Below are 18,133 nucleotides of genomic sequence, written 5' to 3' on the forward strand. Positions count from 1 at the left end.
AGATGACCCCATAGGGGGATCAGAATACAGTTAACCACTTAGTTTAAAACAAATTGATATTCGTCAAGGACACTGCAAGATTTTTGTCCAGCTGAAATTACTGCCATCTTCCTAGAGATCACAATTGCATTGCATTGCTGCAGCTTGATCGAAAATTGTCGTCTCCAGTGTGTCTTGAACTCAGCAATGTTAGATCGTCCATTGTCATCCCTCCACAAAGCAGAGAGGACCCTCAAGTACTCAGATGCTTTCTCCCCCAATGGCCAAAATGTTCGAATACAAGAGGCACGACAGTTGGCGAGTATCCGCCGGGTAGTCGTTCCTGGGCGTACTTGTTTTCCTTGATTTGCTCCCTTCTCATTGCCGCGCTTCCCCCAGTTGTAGCTGCACGAAGTAAGATGTCTGATGCCCATGGGTGAGCTAGTGCCACGTCTAACTCAACGTTAGATCCTGTCTCCGAGTCATAAACTAGGATGTCAGACCGATTGTTTGAATGTGTGTAGCGGTCCCTAGGCTCTCACTTGTGGGGCAGATGAACTGAACTCAGGCACTCAGACCATACTGACATCATCAAATCGTGGGTCCACACAGGGCCGCCACCGTTCTTGCATGTAAGGAAGTGGAATCCATCTGTGTCAGAGCCCTCTATATCTAAAGTTCGACCACAATCGCACTTGTTGACCCACTCAGGAAAGGAGACAGGAATCCCTAACCTCATTGAAGCTGCCAAAATAAAATTATTGGGTGATAGCGCAAACTTCTTTGAGGAAGGTACAGCACTGAGCCAAGCCCCAGCTCCCTTTCCCTGCAGAGACAGCAGACGTGCAGCGTCTTTTTTAGATGAACTGTCAATCAAAGCATTAACTGTAATCTGGTTGTTAGCAGCTGTCAATCTGTGTTGGAGTTTCTTTGTGTTAGATACCACCTCTGACAGATCCTTGTCGTCATCCAATAGTTGATCCAGTTGATAACCAATGCTTCTCTTCTCCTTGCAATTTGATAAAAGAGTCCTGACATGATCTGCGAGGGAAGTGAACCAGTTCAGTAACTACTGCAGGGAATGACCCCAGCTGGATAAAAAGGCAAAACGGGAGACAGTTTGCAACAGTGTCATTCCAAACCCACCAAGACGTATGGGGAGTGTTGCTTGCTGCCATTGTCTAGCTGTTAAATCTCTGGTACCGATCAAAGTTGTAAAGCACTTTTTAGCCAGTCGATCATGAATAGTGGCAGCAGGTTGCAAGCTATCCGGGCAAACTCCTCTAGCCAAATGGTTGAGTTGGTTTGCATGGCAATGTCTCAGAAGAAGCATTGCTCCCTGAGGCTCATTCAAGTCAGGTAACTGCTGGCAAAATACATTGCCAGAGTTTGTGACGTCAATACAGACATTTGAGATGAAGACTGTCTGTCTGTCTGTCTGTCTGTCTGTCTGTCTGTCTGTCTGTCTGTTTATCTGTCTGTCTTTGTCTCTCTGTCTGTTTGCCTGCCTGTCTGTCTGTATGTCTACCTGTCTGTCCATTCATCTGTTTGCCTTCCTGTCTGCCACCCACCTGTTCATACGTCTGTCCGTCTGTCTACGTACTTCCACGTCCTTCTTCTAAAATCCAAACACACACGCCACCACACCACACCCTCACCTTTCTGTATGCCTTCTTGATCTCTTCAGACGTGGCCACCTTATCAACTCCCAACACACAATAATAATCCGTCTCGCCTTCATCCGCATCCTCAACGTCTTCATTCAATCTGGAAACACAAAGCTACTGAACATCGACCATCAAACACATTGAGTGACAGTTCACTTTGCTTCCTGCTCTGCATCTGCCATTTTTGTCTAAATCATGTCCCGGATGAACAAACTAAAAATTAGCTAAAAAAGGAAATAAAAATAGAAAACAAGACTTTCGTACTTTAAACATTATTTTTGTGTTTTTAGATTGTTGCTGTGTATTTAATGTAATTTATTCGGTATTTGTGTACTGATATCGGGGGATACACGTGTGCTGCACGTGCATATAATAATAACAATAAATATATATTGACACACCAAAATTTGGTGCATTTCCACACAAGGGCAACGACTACACATGTACATCCACTATACACATAATACACACAAGTAGCACAAATATAACCAAACTAACACTAAACTAAAATTTAAAGAATTCATGGAACTCTTTAATTAAAGAAATTTAGGAAACTCTTTAATTAAAAGAACTTATGAATTCATATTATGAGGTCTGGGTATCCAAGGCAAAAATTTACATAATCAACTGAAACTACAAAAGGCATGCACTACGGTAGACCAAATCTACAAAAAGTAAATTACGTATTTATTTGTTTATTTATTTGTTTATTTATTTGTTTATTTATTTATTTGTTTATTTATTTATTTGTTTATTTATTTGTATATTTATTTGTTTATTTATTTATTTATTTATCTATTTATTTGTTTATTTATTTTTATTTATTTGTTTGTTTATTTGTTTATTTCTTTGTTTGTTTGTCTGTTTGTCTATTTGTCTGTTTATCTGTTTACTTATTTATTTGTTTGCTTATTTATTTGTTTATTTATTTGTTTATTTATTTGTTTGTTTATTTGTTTATTTATTTGTTTATTTATTTGCTTATTTAATTGTTTGTTTATCTGCTTATTTGTTTATTTGTTTATTTGTTTATTTGTTTATTCTTTGTTTGTCTGTTTGTCTGTTTGTTTGTCTTTTTGTTTGCTTATTTATATATTTGTTTGCTTATTTATTTATTTATTTATTTATTTATTTACTTGCTTATTTATGTTTTTATTTACTTGTTTACTTATATTTATTTATTTATTTATTAATTTACTTATTTATTTATTTACTTATTTGTTTATTTATTTATTTACTTGCTTATTTATTTATTTATTTATTTATTTATTTATTTATTTATTTATTTATTTATTTATTTATTTATTTATTTATTTATTTATTTATTTATGTTTTTATTTATTTATTTATTTATTTATTTATTTATGTTTTTATTTATTTATTTATTTATTTATTTATTTATGTTTTTATTTATTTATTTATTTATTTATTTATGTTTTTATTTATTTATTTATTTATTTATTTATTTATGTTTTTATTTATTTATTTATTTATTTATTTATTTATGTTTTTATTTATTTATTTATTTATTATCCGGGTGTTCGAAGCTTTCACAGATGACACAAATACATATCAACTAGCGAAGGAAAATCAGCATCGATGGCGTCCAAGCGCAAGGAGATTTACAAGTACACAGCTCCTTGGACGGTCTACAGCATGAATTGGAGCATCCGACCGGACAAACGCTTTCGTCTCGCGCTCGGCAGCTTCGTCGAAGACTACAACAACAAGGCAGCGATTTCTCTCAACAGAAACCGTTTCGATACGTTGAATTGGTGTGTTTTCGTGTCGTCTGTAGGTTCAGATTGTTTCTCTCGACGAAGAGAAGGCGGATTTCACGACTTGCGCGACGTTTGAGCATCCGTATCCGACCACCAAGTTGATATGGATTCCGGACAGTGTGAGTGGTGATCAGTGGTTGATTTTATGTGTTATGTTGGTGCACTGGTGATGTACCAGAATGCTTTACAATACATGTACATACGGGTATCTGACTTTGACATACGGGTGCTTTTCTGTTTTGCATACGGGCCATGTGCACATACGGGTGCTATACGGGATGTTACATGCATCCGTATTGTGTATATAGAGTGATCTATAACTTAGTTGTAATGTCATGTGGTAGTTTAATTAATTAATTAATTATACCTTATATTTAAAATTTTAGTATTTAATTAATGATAAAATGATAATAAAAATGTGCAACAAATTTTGATAAAATTTATGAAATATAATGATTAATATCAACTATATTTTATACAAATATTGTGTGTGTGTTATTAGTACGTGTACATGTAGTGATATTTACATTTAAGTTTGTCTGTCTGTTTGTTTGTCAGCCATTGAGTGTGTTTGTCATCTGTGTCTGTTGTATTGTATGTTGTAGAAGGGTGTGTTGCCCGATTTGTTGGCATCGGCGGGCGATTATCTTCGCATCTGGAGGATCGGAGAGTCGGAAACGAAACTAGAGACTCTTCTTAACAATGTGAGTTGTTATGCTTGTGTGTGTGTGTGTGTGTGTGTGTGTGTGTGTGTGTGTGTGTGTGTGTGTGTGTGTGTGTGTGTCACTGTGTGTGTGTGTGTGTGTGTGTGTGTGTGTGTGTGTGTGTGTGTGTGTGTGTGTCACTGTGTGTGTGTGTGTGTGTGTGTGTGTGTGTGTGTGTGTGTGTGTGTGTGTGTCAATGTGTGTCTGTCTGTGTGTGTGTGTGTGTGTGTGTGTGTGTGTGTGTGTGTGTGTGTGTGTGTGTGTGTGTGTTTTCTATTTTTATGATTTTGTTGTAGAACAAAAGTTCAGACTACTGTGCACCGTTGACGTCATTTGATTGGAATGAAGTTGATCCAAATCTTTTGGGAACATCCAGCATTGACACAACATGCACAATATGGGGACTGGAAGTGAGATTATGTGCACGTGTGTGTGTGTGTGTGTGTGTGTGTGTGTGTGTGTGTGTGTGTGTGTGTGTGTGTGTGTACATGCACGTGTGTGTGTGTGTGTGTTTGTTTGTTATTTTGTATGTTTGCTGGTTAGTTTGTTTTGTTTGTCTGTGTATCTCTGTTTGTTTGCTTGTTGTATGGTTCAGATTTGTTTGTGTTTAGACTGGGCAGGTTGTAGGTCGTACGAATGTTATTTCTGGTCATGTAAAGTCTCAATTAATTGCTCATGACAAGGAGGTATGTATTGAATTTCGATTGCCAGATGAACAGGCAGACAGACAGATGGATGAACAGACAGACAGATGGATGGACAGACAGACAGATGGATGGACAGACAGACAGATGGACAGACAGACAAACAGACAGATAGACGGACAGACAGACAAACAGACAGATAGACGGACAGGCAGACAGATAGATAGACAGATGGACAGATGTGCGGACAGGTACATGAATACATTGTATAGTTAACTCACTTTATGTTTACACCTCTCAGGTCTATGACATCGCTTTCAGTAGAGCTGGTGGCGGCCGTGACTTATTCGCATCCGTCGGTGCCGACGGATCAGTTAGAATGTTTGACTTAAGGTACGAACAACACAACACAATCAACATCCATTGCTTATCACAGTAAAGTATCAACAGTTGAGGAAATATTGCAGTCAAATTCATGCAAAATTGCATTATTTTTGTTGATTTTTGCATCAGGTTGTGTGTTTTCTTGCAGACATTTGGAGCACTCGACAATCATTTACGAAGATCCACATCATCGCGCTTTGCTGAGGTTGGCATGGAACAAACAGGATCCAAATTATTTGTCCACGTTTGCGATGGATGCGTGTGATGTGAGTAAGAGTATGTGTTTATTGTTGATTCATAATCTTGGATAAGCCGGCAACCGTCCACCTACACACCCGTCTGTTTGTATGTCTGTTTGTCTGTCTGTCCATCTGTCTGTTTATCTGTCTGTTCATTTGTCTGTCTGTCTGCTTAACTGTCTGTCTGTCTGTCTGTTTCTCTTTCTGTCTGTCTGTTTCTCTTTCTGTCTGTCTGTTTCTCTTTCTGTCTGTCTGTTTGTCTGTCTGTCTCTCTGCCCATCGGTCTCTCTGCCTGTTTGTTTGTCTGTCTCTCTGTCTGTCTGTTTGTCTGTCTGTCTGTCTCCCTGTTTGTCAAGTTGATTTTATTACTATGCTGTTTTGTGGCTTGACTCTCTCTGATTATTACTCTAGGTAATTATTCTAGATGTTCGTGTTCCCTGTATGCCCGTCGCTCAACTCAACAACCATCGAGCTCCGGTCAACAGCATTGCATGGGCACCACACTCTTCATGTCACGTCTGCACAGCAGGTAACAACAATACAGTCAGTCAGCTAGTCAACCAACCACACACCACATTGTTTCTGTTGACCACCTGCAAACAGCACTTGGTAGTTGTTGTGCATCAGTCCTCTGCTGTATGCAGGTTGCACGTTGTGCTCTGTACTGTTGCACAATGATGCATGTAGGCACTTTGTGCTGTGTACGCCCGGTGTATTTAGCTATGCACATTTAGTAATACATACAGTACAGTCCTGTTAAATTGTCCTCCTTGTGGTGTCCACTTTACTTCTTGTGTTGTCTGTATGCTGCAAACCTGAGAGACTGATTAGTTTGCGACTTTGTTGGGTAAATGCAAATGCACACTTTAGTATTCATTTTTATCTGCTACTGTGTTGCATTGATATGGCAACAGCAGTAGTTAAAAATTGTGGTTTTTAAGAAACACTGATGACTCACAGTGTTTTCATGCATACATTAGTTGATGTCTTGTGTGTGTGTGTTTTGCACAGCCGATGATCATCAAGCGTTGATTTGGGACATTCAGCAGATGCCTCGTCCCATCGAAGATCCAATACTGGCCTACACAGCGGAGAGCGAAATCAATCAGATTCAGTGGGCATCCACGCAGCCAGACTGGATTGCAATCTGTTACCATAAGAACCTAGAGATCTTACGCGTGTAGCAATCGTTCCTATTCTCATTTGTATTCTCCATGTTTTTAATTGTATGTGAATCACACTTGCAGATAACGAGGAGGTATAGGGTCGTAGCTTGTTGTAGAACATTGCATTCACCACCACAACACACATAAGTGTGTGTACATTCGTAGAGTGTGTAGAAACAGCTCAGAATGCGTGCATACTTTGTATTGTGTGTACGTTGATAAGTAAGTCAAATAAATCAATGAAATGATGTAGTTGATCTGTTGGTCGTCGGGTGTTCCTGTATAAACCCCAACAACAGTTGCTAATGAGAGACAATGATAAAAATATGTGGGCCTCCTGAAGTCGAATGTAGAGAGTTACTCTTAGAGTTTACTCAGCGTAGGCATGCAAACCATGTGGGTCAAGGTGGTCATGGTCTTCGTAGTATGTTCACTGCATTACTTCCGATTGTTATATAATAGTGTTTGCATGGCTCCTAACCTCTCTACATCTATGTCAGGGGTTGCATATTAGGTCTGCGACTCTTGCAGCCTTTTTATTTTTGAATTTCTGGATTTTTTATTTTTTGTTAGCGATCCTTATTTTGCAAGCAAAATTTGAATTTGCAAGCCAATTTTTATTATTTATTTGTAATGTCGACAGAGCTGGAGGGATGAGGGGCAGCATGCATGCTTTCCAACTCTGAGCACAACCTTTAATTTTGTAAGCAAACATTATGGCAGTCAATCATGCACCAAACCTCCGTAGTCTATCTACTTCAGGGTGCTCTCCAGCTGCGAGTAGCTCTGCCGCTGCTGTACACACTTGTGAGTTTTGATTTTAATGAAACATTGTGCTATCTATTATTGGTAGAGTAACTAGAAATCTTGCTACAGCTAGTGCAAACATTGTGACTAAATTGAGTTTCAATTTCGTGTAGTTGCTTACTTGAGACACACAGAGCAGGTCAGCTCGTTACCATCTACGTAGGGAGGACAAGGAAGTGATCCACATATTCCTTCAACAGGATAAAATAGATTGCCATCACGGTTTGGAGAACTTCCAACTGTCGGTTCTGCGTTGTAGTCGACGCACACGTACATGATTCTTCCTGAATGACCATAATGTTCTGCCATGAGATATCCATAGTATGCTCTGCTCCATCCACTGGGACAGATGTTTCTTGCTGGTAACATGAATTGAGTGTTCTTAGTGGCAGCATAACACACAGCACACGGAACATCATGGTCATGCAATCCTTTATTGGTGAATGGTTGAATGCCTTGTGAGAGTTGATACTCAGTTCCATAAATATAACTGGCTCCGTGATGACCACTTCTAGAATATTCCCATATGGGATTGAGTGGAAGACACTGAGTGTTGGCTCCACCTCCACCGTGAGTGTAATGGGGCCCAGCAGCAACTCCAGAGTAAAGGGTTTGTACTCCAGTTGCCGAACACTGTTTCCTTCCCCATTGAATGTAAGTAACACCACTTGTTCCAGGAGAAGCTGCATGAACATTGTGTAATTGTATAGTATACGTGTGCACAGCTCTAGGTGTTCTTACTGTCTTTCATTTTAGCAGTCTTACAATAACAATTTTATTAATTTCACAGCTAATCTCCAGTGTGTTGTGTGTGTGTGTGTGTGTGTGTGTGTGTGTGTGTGTGTGTGTGTGTGTGTGTGTGTGTGTGTGTGTGTGTGTCTTCATGACAGGTTGTCATGATGACATCATCACCTTAGTAGTTGTACATGTTCTTTAAGTCCCAAGTGTAACCACTCTACTTATTATCATAACAGATATGTTGTTTACTGTTTACCTATTCCAGGTTCTCCTTTTGCCCCTTTGTCACCTGGGAGGCCTCGGGAACCCGCAAGGCCGCCTCTTCCCGGCATCCCAGGACTGCCTGGAGTGCCTTTTATTCCTGTAATATTTCAGTAACAAACCGTGCTCACATACTCCCAAGTTCGGTTGCATGCTTACCATCTCGACCTACACAAAGAGGACGCAATTGAGATGATTGAATAATTTGAAATTTTATGTATGACATTTATGCATGCAAATTAATTAAACCACTGGAAGAGAAGTTTATGTCAGGATTAGTGTCACAAAACTTATGCATATGCAATAAATTAGGTACAAAAATGGTATTAATCTATAGCAGGTAACATTGTTGCCAAGCAGGCAGAATGACAACTGGCAGCTGTAGACAGGTGACATGCGCACATGCAGAAAGGTTTGACTAAAGATGGGACATTATATTTCGAATTTTGCTTACCGTCTCTTCCAGGCAGTCCGGGTGGACCTACAGTAAACGTCAATTATTATTATTTTTTATAATTTAAATACTCAAATTTAGTCTCTTACCACGACTGCAGATGGGACTGCTGTGAGTCTTGCTCTAAAACAAGAAATAAGTTTTTAGGAGAGCTGGAGAAACTTGTAGAATTTATTATACACGACAACTGACTGACTGCTCGTCTTACCTGACTTACTGACTGTCCATTGACATTGACCGTAAAGATCAAATCCAGAAATAAAGTACAAAATGCAGTAAACCTTTAAAATATTCTAAACATATCAACCGTTCTCATTAGACAAAAAACTGATTTCACTTACTTGAGGAAATTCATTCTTGTTGCTAACAAGTGTTCAGATCCAAAAGAGTCTGCAAGTCTCTTCTCTCCTCGGTCTCTGCAGTAAATTGTCTGCTACTCTCATTCACGTATCCTTTATATGTAACAGCACACACTGATGATGTAACCATTATCTTTCTGGGTCATCTCTAGTATGGTATGGCACGCGGAACGTGACTTTATTAGGTTAGTCACATATATAGGGTGTAAAACACATATATAGGGTATAAACACATATATAGGGTGTAAAACACATATATAGGGTGTAAAACACACACATATATATATATAGAGTGTAAAACACACACATATATATAGGGTGTAAAACACGCAAATATATAGGATGTAAACCACATATATATAGGGTGTAAAACACACATATATATAGGGTGTAAAACACACACATATATATAGGGTGTAAACCACATATATATATAGGGTGTAAAACACACACATATATATATATATATATATATATATATATATATATATAGGGTGTAAAACACACGCATATATATAGGGTGTAAACCATATATATATATATATATATAGGGTGTAAAACACGCATATATATAGAGTGTAAAACACGCATATATATAGAGTGTAAAACACGCATATATAGGGTGTAAAACACACAGGGTGGTCGAAAGATACCTGATCTCAGTAAGGGTACACGTGAGACGTAAGATGAGATGACAGGTGAATAAACATCCGTTTGTAATCGAACAGGAACACTACACCCACATAGACAACTGAAGCCCGAGAATCCAATTGAATTTACAATCTGAGAATGGTGCGCATGTTTTGCTGCTATACAGAGCGAGACCATCCGTATTCCCGCTCTTCTAGAAACACTATAGCTTTGAGTTGCACTAGCGAATTCAAGACATGGGCGGAGTCTTTACAGTTAATTAATTAGGCGACGAATATAGTTTACAACAACTTTGTTTCTAGAGATCAGACAATAGAGTCTCAGTCTGTCTCCGCCGAGGATTGACTGACAATCCGGGAATGACGAGGGCGGAGTGAGACTGGGTCGAGTCTAATCAGACAATACTGAGAAGACTTCATGCAGAACCGCGATATAAATCTAGCGGATGCATCCTTGCCTAGGCAGTTATAGATATGTAAACATTCATTCTTTGCCTGACAAATATCGATAGAATGAATCTGACTGACGAATTCCTCGACCAAATTGATCAATTTAAATTTGGGTCCAGCTGGTTTAGTCTAGTGCTTGCTGTCTGTAAAGCATACGTGCATGTTACCTACACATTAATTAACTAACTAAGCAAGAGGCATCAAGAACAGTACACTCGATCGTCATGATACGGTATTAAGCTTTATCGAATTCTCAATATTTACAAAAACTAGATGTATCAGGAATAATTTTATGGAATAGTTAGACGCATAGAGAGACAAGGCACGTGCCGCTTATCAAAACAATCTTAATTAATGATTAATTAGCTAATTGGTATATACGTTTTAAAGCGTATAGTGTCTCTTTGTGCGAAGAGAGCGTCTTCCGCATCCCAAGAGGTGATCACTAAAGTTTTCTAGAACGTGACCGCAAGTGCAGCGTTCAGCGTTCACCATAAATATACCTACAGTGTATATATAGGCATATATATATATATATATATACTGTATATACATGCCTATACTGTAGGTATATTTATTCATTTATGCATGCATAAATATATATATATAGCTGAGACTGAATCAAAGCCAGCTAGTGAATCCAAGTGAATTCAATATTACTGTAACCAGATATACAACAATTATATAGATTTATCAAAAGAATGTTAATTAACGTAGGAATCAGAAACTTCCAGTTTAGCCAATAAACGTATTCACTAGCCTTAGTGCCTGACAGTACAGGTTACATCCATGTTCTCTATCATCATCAGAGAGAGGATCTACAGTATTTCGTAACTGTCTGAAGTCTTCTTCTGTCAAAACATTTTCTACTTGTGGCACTGTAATTCCTTCCCTTTCATCCTCCGCAGAACCGGCCGGAGCTTCGTCATCTATTCCGTACAGGGTCCAACTTGTACTAGAAAACGATCGTTCAGCGAGACGTTCACTGAATGCTAGTGGGAACTCAAACATCTGCCTTGGCGTTCTGCCATGCTCTGTTCTCAAAGGGTGGTTATTCCATTGTCCAATAAAGTCATCGAGTGATCTTGAAATTCTTGACATAAAGATGTAATGAAGGCAGTAAAGATGAACTTCATTAAGTGGATCAAGCAGTCGGTTCTCTTCTAACGAATTGAATACCATTTCGTAGTAGCGCAGCACAACCCTTCGTAGTTCACTCCAAAGGCGTTCTATCCGTTGGTTGTGGACGCTTGAACCACAAATCATGCTGCCTCTGTTAAGATTGTTTTGATAAGCGGCACGTGCCTTGTCTCTCTATGCGTCTAACTATTCCATAAAATTATTCCTGATACATCTAGTTTTTGTAAATATTGAGAATTCGATAAAGCTTAATACCGTATCATGACGATCGAGTGTACTGTTCTTGATGCCTCTTGCTTAGTTAGTTAATTAATGTGTAGGTAACATGCACGTATGCTTTACAGACAGCAAGCACTAGACTAAACCAGCTGGACCCAAATTTAAATTGATCAATTTGGTCGAGGAATTCGTCAGTCAGATTCATTCTATCGATATTTGTCAGGCAAAGAATGAATGTTTACATATCTATAACTGCCTAGGCAAGGATGCATCCGCTAGATTTATATCGCGGTTCTGCATGAAGTCTTCTCAGTATTGTCTGATTAGACTCGACCCAGTCTCACTCCGCCCTCGTCATTCCCGGATTGTCAGTCAATCCTCGGCGGAGACAGACTGAGACTCTATTGTCTGATCTCTAGAAACAAAGTTGTTGTAAACTATATTCGTCGCCTAATTAATTAACTGTAAAGACTCCGCCCATGTCTTGAATTCGCTAGTGCAACTCAAAGCTATAGTGTTTCTAGAAGAGCGGGAATACGGATGGTCTCGCTCTGTATAGCAGCAAAACATGCGCACCATTCTCAGATTGTAAATTCAATTGGATTCTCGGGCTTCAGTTGTCTATGTGGGTGTAGTGTTCCTGTTCGATTACAAACGGATGTTTATTCACCTGTCATCTCATCTTACGTCTCACGTGTACCCTTACTGAGATCAGGTATCTTTCGACCACCCTGTGTGTTTTACACCCTATATATGCGTGTTTTACACTCTATATATATGCGTGTTTTACACTCTATATATATGCGTGTTTTACACCCTATATATATATATATGTGGTTTACACCCTATATATATGCGTGTGTTTTACACCCTATATATATATATATATATATATATATATATATATATATATATATATATATATGTGTGTGTTTTACACCCTATATATATATGTGGTTTACACCCTATATATATGTGTGTGTTTTACACCCTATATATATGTGTGTTTTACACCCTATATATATGTGGTTTACATCCTATATATTTGCGTGTTTTACACCCTATATATATGTGTGTGTTTTACACTCTATATATATATATGTGTGTTTTACACCCTATATATGTGTTTTACACCCTATATATGTGTTTATACCCTATATATGTGTTTTACACCCTATATATGTGTTTTACACCCTATATATGTGTTTTACACCCTATATATGTGTTTATACCCTATATATGTGTTTTACACCCTATATATGTGACTAACCTAATAAAGTCACGTTCCGCGTGCCATACTCTAGGTCACTGATCCGTGTGTTCTTATGTCTGGTTACATCTTCTTTCTGTGCACTGTCTGTTTGTATATATGACTGTAAACAATGCACAGTAACGTTGATAAGGTAACTAATCTGACTCCAATTTTGGTATTTACTAGTATTTCCCGCCCAATTATCCGGTTGGGGCAACCCATTATCCGACTCAGTCAATCAATTATCCGGTTGGGGCAACCAATTATCCGCTTCAGACAACCAATTATCCGGTTGGAGCAACCAATTATCCGACTCAGCCAACCAATTATCCGATGTCGCTCTGGCAAGCTGTACACCTCGCGAATGAAACTCTCACCTTGTATCGCTGGTTAGTTGTTCAGTGCTTTGGGTCTCGGTCAAAACTCTCTCTGATGCAGATCGATAGCATCGTGGGAAACGCTATGACAATTAAGTTAAGCTACTACACATGTGAATGTGAGGATCCAGCTGCAGCGTGCCGCAACTGAACAGCTCTGCAGTCTTTCTTTTCGCATCAGTCTCATTGACTTGAGAGAAAAGACCACTGCACCACCGACACTCTCAGCTTCGCGCCCTCATCCAATTCTGAGTAAAACAAATTCACAATCGCCCAGCGATCGACCTGGCGAGTTTAGAGCTACCGAAGGTGCGTGACCATTTCGTCCATTCCATTTTCAATTCACGGCAACAATTGAATATTGAATTAGAAATTGAAAATTGCCTACAAGTTGCTTGCAATTTCAATATTCAATTCTATTAAAAATTAAAAATTGATTGATCGACGGACTATAATCATTTGCGGATTAAAATGAATATTGAAAACACATTTAATTTTTAACCAATTTCCTTTTTCAATGCAATTGAATATTGAAATTGCAAGCACGTTAGTTCAATTTTCAATATTAAATTCAATATTCAATTTAATTTAAAAATTAAATATTAAATTTTGAATTTGCGTGGCGAATTCGTCCATTCCATTTTTAATTTTTGAAAAAAATTGAAAATTGAATGTCAAATTAAAAATTGACTGGCGTTGCTTGCTCTTACAATATTCCATTACATTGAAAATAGAAATTGATTGAAGACCAATTGTCATTTCAATATTCGTTTACTTTGCAAATAGATTCAATCTTTCCATCCGTCCAATTTTCGTAAATTATGAATATTAGAATAGAGCCTCCGATGCAATTTTCTTTCTCCGTACTAAATGTAAATAGAAAGTTACCCGCAGCTGCTAGCGCGAGCGATATCTCATAAACGACATAATGACACCGCGCGGGCGGTCGCCGGTGACTTCAATATTCAATTCTATTGAAAGACGAAAGTTGCGTCTAGCTTAGCCACGCCCAGCCACGCCTCTGGCACGCATGCAATGTAATGCAATTAAGAGATGCATGAGAAAGCCTCGACAAGCACGCGACCGACCTCTCACAGCAAGTTGGTAAGCACTTGCACCTGGCTCTCGTCAACCGTCACGCTCAGGCGCGAGACATTCCTTGCGGCGATGAGCGAGGGCAGCTCGTTGCATGGAGGCACGCGTCTAGGGCATCTATAATCAACGAGATCAACGTCTAGCCTACACTGGAAAGTTGACGTCTAGTCGATTTGGAAAGACTCCAAGCAACTATCTAGCTACAGGACATTTGCGTGGATCATCTAGACCACGCCTCTAAACATCTGGCGGGGAAGCCCCAGCCGGTATCTATCATCTCACGATCTAACGGCAGGTCGTGCATTGTCTCCACTCTCGATCTCCATGGACGAAGTTGACGAAGATTTTGTTCGGAAGCGAGTCGAAGAGGGTAATAGCCATGCTGTCATCAGTGAAGAATTGCAGACGATGTTTCCAGAGGCATAAGTCGACGTTGTTCTCTGACTAAAGAGGAACTAGAACGCTGCGTGTCTGACGCCGTGAGCGAGGTGAGCACTAGCTATATATCTCTAGATAGCTGGCTGCATGCTCATTAGAGTTAGATTAGGTCATGATTTGCTCATGATCACTATAGCTAGGTCATGATTGTACACTGCATGTATACTGTGTGCATGGCCTATAATTCCTGTATGTATATTTATATTGACTTTGACAGGTCGGACCATCTTGCATCTTCAGATCGTCAAAAAGCAAGAAGAAGGCAACGGCCACACAATGTAAGTCAAAGTCTAAGATTTCTTGTAGTTGCAGGCAGTCACCAGTAAATTTTTGATTTTTTGCTTTGACTTTTACAAAATAATATCACTATACATATTTTAACTGCTAATACGGTCTTGTTTCAATAGCATTCTACGTCAAAATTGTAACATGGTAGCACCTAAATATTATATACTCATGATCAGTTATAACTCTTGATCACAGACTGTCATCGCTCTAGTTTGTCTTCTTTAGTCTTTTTAACTTTTCTTTGGAATGAAAGCTTGCATATGTCCATTTAATATATATATATATATATATATATATATATATATATATATATATATATATATATATATATTAATCTCATTGCATATTCTTTGGGAACAACTGTCTATTATTTATATCAATATGTTCATTATGTTAGGAACTGCAGAGAAGACCTTCAGCTTTAGAGATGTCCACAACTTTGAACGACGAACAAAAGAAGACGTACGCTAGTGCCACGAAACTGGAATTGATGTCGTCAGAAGTCTCTGAAAATAGCAGTGATAACGAGTCACCCTCTGAGGGAGCCTACACTGCTGGACGTTCACAACTCCTGATCCGACCTCTTCCGTGGAGAGCCATTGAAGCAACAAAGGTGTTTGAGGTTTTGGACAGAAAGTACGCCAGAATGCAGACTCAGAGAGGAACGGTACCAAGAGTAAACGGAGCTCCATCTACCAGAACACGTCCGGGAATGACATTGTACCAGAGTGGGCTCTAGAAGACTTCTGCTCATTACAATACGTTTGATCTTAATACATGTCAAAGAACATGGATATATAGAGCTAGATCATTCAAATTTGCTGTTAACATTGCTGTCCATTGCCAAAGTTTGTTGAACTAGAGAAATAAATCACATGACAATTAATGTGAATCACCTGGTTTGTGTGTCTAGGACTACCTAGGGACTTCCCCATGTGTGGCGGGCCCGGGTCCACAGTGGACACAGCAAGTGTTGAAAATTCGCAGGTAAACACTTGATGTTATGAGAAAGCCTTTACAGGCCTGTTAATTGGTCTGTAAATTGGACACAACAAATCTTTGTAGACTTGTTCATACGTAGATGCAATTGTCATGCAACCGTCACGCCCCATAGGTATGAAGTGTGAAGACGCTACGGACGTGCGACGATCCAGAGAATTAAGACAGACACTCGATCATGCAGTACTAGTAGGTATAGAATAGAGATCTCTACAACCACACGGACTCGCTGCTCCTATATCTGTAGTTCTGATTCCGTTTTCTTTACGAGTTGAAACTTCGGATCCAAATTCTAATTTGTAGGTGTTAACACGAGAGAAAATTAAATGGTTTTGTTGTGGTCATTTTACGTAGGCATCACAACGAGACATCACAACCAGAGGTCGTCCGTTCATATAAACAGACCGAGGTGCTCACGCTTTCAGTTCTCTAGATCTCCGGTGAATGCTGAAGGCACAAACGTCTAGCTAGCTGGAACATGACCGATACTACCGTCAGAGTAAAAGATGCGTTGACCGGCAAGGAGGTGCAGATGCGATCATCGCAAGTAACTGCTGCTAGACTCGCTAGCATTTTCAACGTGAGTGTGCTTTTCATCGTTTTGTATGCATATTTTAAATTAACCAGCATGCGTGTGCAGTTTCAGTCCAGCTCTGTCTACCTTGTGGACGACATGTCAGACATTATCGAGACGCAGAATCCGGATGGATCTTTTAGTCATGTGGATGAGAGCGACTCTCTAACGACGTGGCTCGTCCACGGTGAAAGAACTGGAGACTATGCAAGCTCAAGCCGCACTCCGGGTCCATCAGCTGGCGTTTTGCACGCCAATGCGCCTACTCCTCTCGCGTCCTCATCGTTCCAGACTCCATATCGGAAGTCGTTCGTACCGACTTCCCATCGTTCATTGCCAAAGGTCGCCAGAGGGCATCGTCGGTCAAGATTTTTCTAGCGGAGATGTCTCCAGACGGAGAAGTGGGCAAATCCATTGAGCAGGGATTTTTCCAAGTGACGGAAGATACCGCCAATCTTCCATACCTTACGCAGGTCGTCCGCGACCACTTTGGAGACGATCGGCTAACCATTGTCACAGCTAACGGACTTCCTCTGCCAGACAATTCGGCAACTACAGGTTAGCCCTGTATGCGGTGTAATTTATGTTATATAGAGACTTTAATAGCTGTACTATACGTGAGTACGTCTAGGTGTCATTGCACTGCACGGTTACCTTGCATGCACGCCTGCATTCTGATGATGCAAAAAAATCACGCAGATACAGACAGATATTTCACAAGCTAAGCTGCAGCAAGAAACCCGTAATTTTGCATGCATGCATGCAGTTATAGGTTGTTGGTTAATTTCATCAGTTGCAAATCTTACTGTATTGCTTCTGCAGGAGTTTCATTTTGGAAGGTGGGCAGTAGGAAGCTCTATGCGGTGAGAATGATGGCACGCAAAAGAAAAGGAGCCAAACGGGTCGTGCACGTGGATTCCGGGTCGGACAGCGAAGACAAACACGGCATGCAAGCTGCCGGCATCAAAATGGCAGGTAGTGCACGGTCTTCAGACTCGTCTTTGCTAGATCTTTCCAAGCAAACGAATGAGGTCGCAAACGACTCGGACACGGTCAAAGACCAAGTGAAGAAACTTCTTCACATAGATGAGGCTACTGCAGTACCAATCTCCGTGGTCAACCTGGCGCTGACTTCGTTCAAGTGTAAGATATGTCTACAGTTTATGCAGCCACCAATTATATTTAGCAGCCGCTGCGGCAACATCCTTGGCTGCAAGACTTGCGTAGACGAGTGGTACGCTGGTCCACATGGTCTGACGAAAAACTGTCCTGTGTGCAACAGGGAACGGTCACTGCCTGCCACCCATCAGCTGCATGGACTAGACGACTTTCTGAAAGATCTGCAGGCAGCCGTCCACATTCAAGACAGGAGTAATGAGCAGCCAACCCAAGATGCATGAGTATAGCTCTATATATGAGTGTTTTAGTTAGGTGTGGACTATAGCTCGATCTTACTTACCGGTAGCTA

The 18,133-nt window shown here is 39.8% G+C and overlaps 4 protein-coding genes across 4 annotated transcripts in view; 2 read left to right on the plus strand and 2 right to left on the minus strand.

The window, feature by feature from the left end:
• Nucleotides 1-1,855, minus strand: part of LOC134181253 (dnaJ homolog subfamily C member 5-like) — a 5,356-nt gene extending 3,501 nt beyond the window's left edge. Inside the window, exons 1-2 of the mRNA XM_062648495.1 lie at nucleotides 1,803-1,855; nucleotides 1,638-1,746 (exon numbers count right to left, since the gene is read on the minus strand). Coding sequence (XP_062504479.1) covers nucleotides 1,638-1,746; nucleotides 1,803-1,828 — 135 coding nt within the window. The 5' untranslated portion in view covers nucleotides 1,829-1,855. The remainder of the gene's footprint in view (nucleotides 1-1,637; nucleotides 1,747-1,802) is intronic.
• A 1,360-nt stretch (nucleotides 1,856-3,215) lies between these two features.
• Nucleotides 3,216-7,268, plus strand: LOC134180910 (DDB1- and CUL4-associated factor 7-like; the record flags this gene model as incomplete). Its single annotated transcript, XM_062648095.1, has 9 exons — nucleotides 3,216-3,377; nucleotides 3,445-3,546; nucleotides 4,033-4,131; nucleotides 4,428-4,541; nucleotides 4,743-4,817; nucleotides 5,077-5,168; nucleotides 5,308-5,425; nucleotides 5,810-5,927; nucleotides 6,410-7,268. Coding segments are annotated over 9 exons (1,053 nt in total), but the record flags the coding sequence as incomplete, so codon positions are not given.
• A 99-nt stretch (nucleotides 7,269-7,367) lies between these two features.
• On the minus strand, nucleotides 7,368-9,294 carry LOC134180668 (short-chain collagen C4-like). The gene is made up of 5 exons (XM_062647851.1): nucleotides 9,166-9,294; nucleotides 8,914-9,105; nucleotides 8,825-8,851; nucleotides 8,366-8,538; nucleotides 7,368-8,054 (listed from the first exon to the last, which is right to left on the minus strand). The coding sequence occupies exons 4-5, from the start codon at nucleotides 8,439-8,441 to the stop codon at nucleotides 7,489-7,491; spliced, it is 642 nt and encodes a 213-aa protein (XP_062503835.1). The 5' UTR covers nucleotides 8,442-8,538; nucleotides 8,825-8,851; nucleotides 8,914-9,105; nucleotides 9,166-9,294; the 3' UTR covers nucleotides 7,368-7,488.
• A 7,275-nt stretch (nucleotides 9,295-16,569) lies between these two features.
• On the plus strand, nucleotides 16,570-18,065 carry LOC134180911 (uncharacterized). The gene is made up of 4 exons (XM_062648096.1): nucleotides 16,570-16,671; nucleotides 16,732-16,838; nucleotides 16,904-17,223; nucleotides 17,488-18,065. The coding sequence occupies exons 1-4, from the start codon at nucleotides 16,570-16,572 to the stop codon at nucleotides 18,063-18,065; spliced, it is 1,107 nt and encodes a 368-aa protein (XP_062504080.1).
• The last annotated feature ends 68 nt before the right edge of the window (nucleotides 18,066-18,133 follow it).

This window comes from Corticium candelabrum, chromosome 6, assembly GCF_963422355.1.
Source record: "Corticium candelabrum chromosome 6, ooCorCand1.1, whole genome shotgun sequence".
NCBI lineage: Eukaryota > Metazoa > Porifera > Homoscleromorpha > Homosclerophorida > Plakinidae > Corticium > Corticium candelabrum.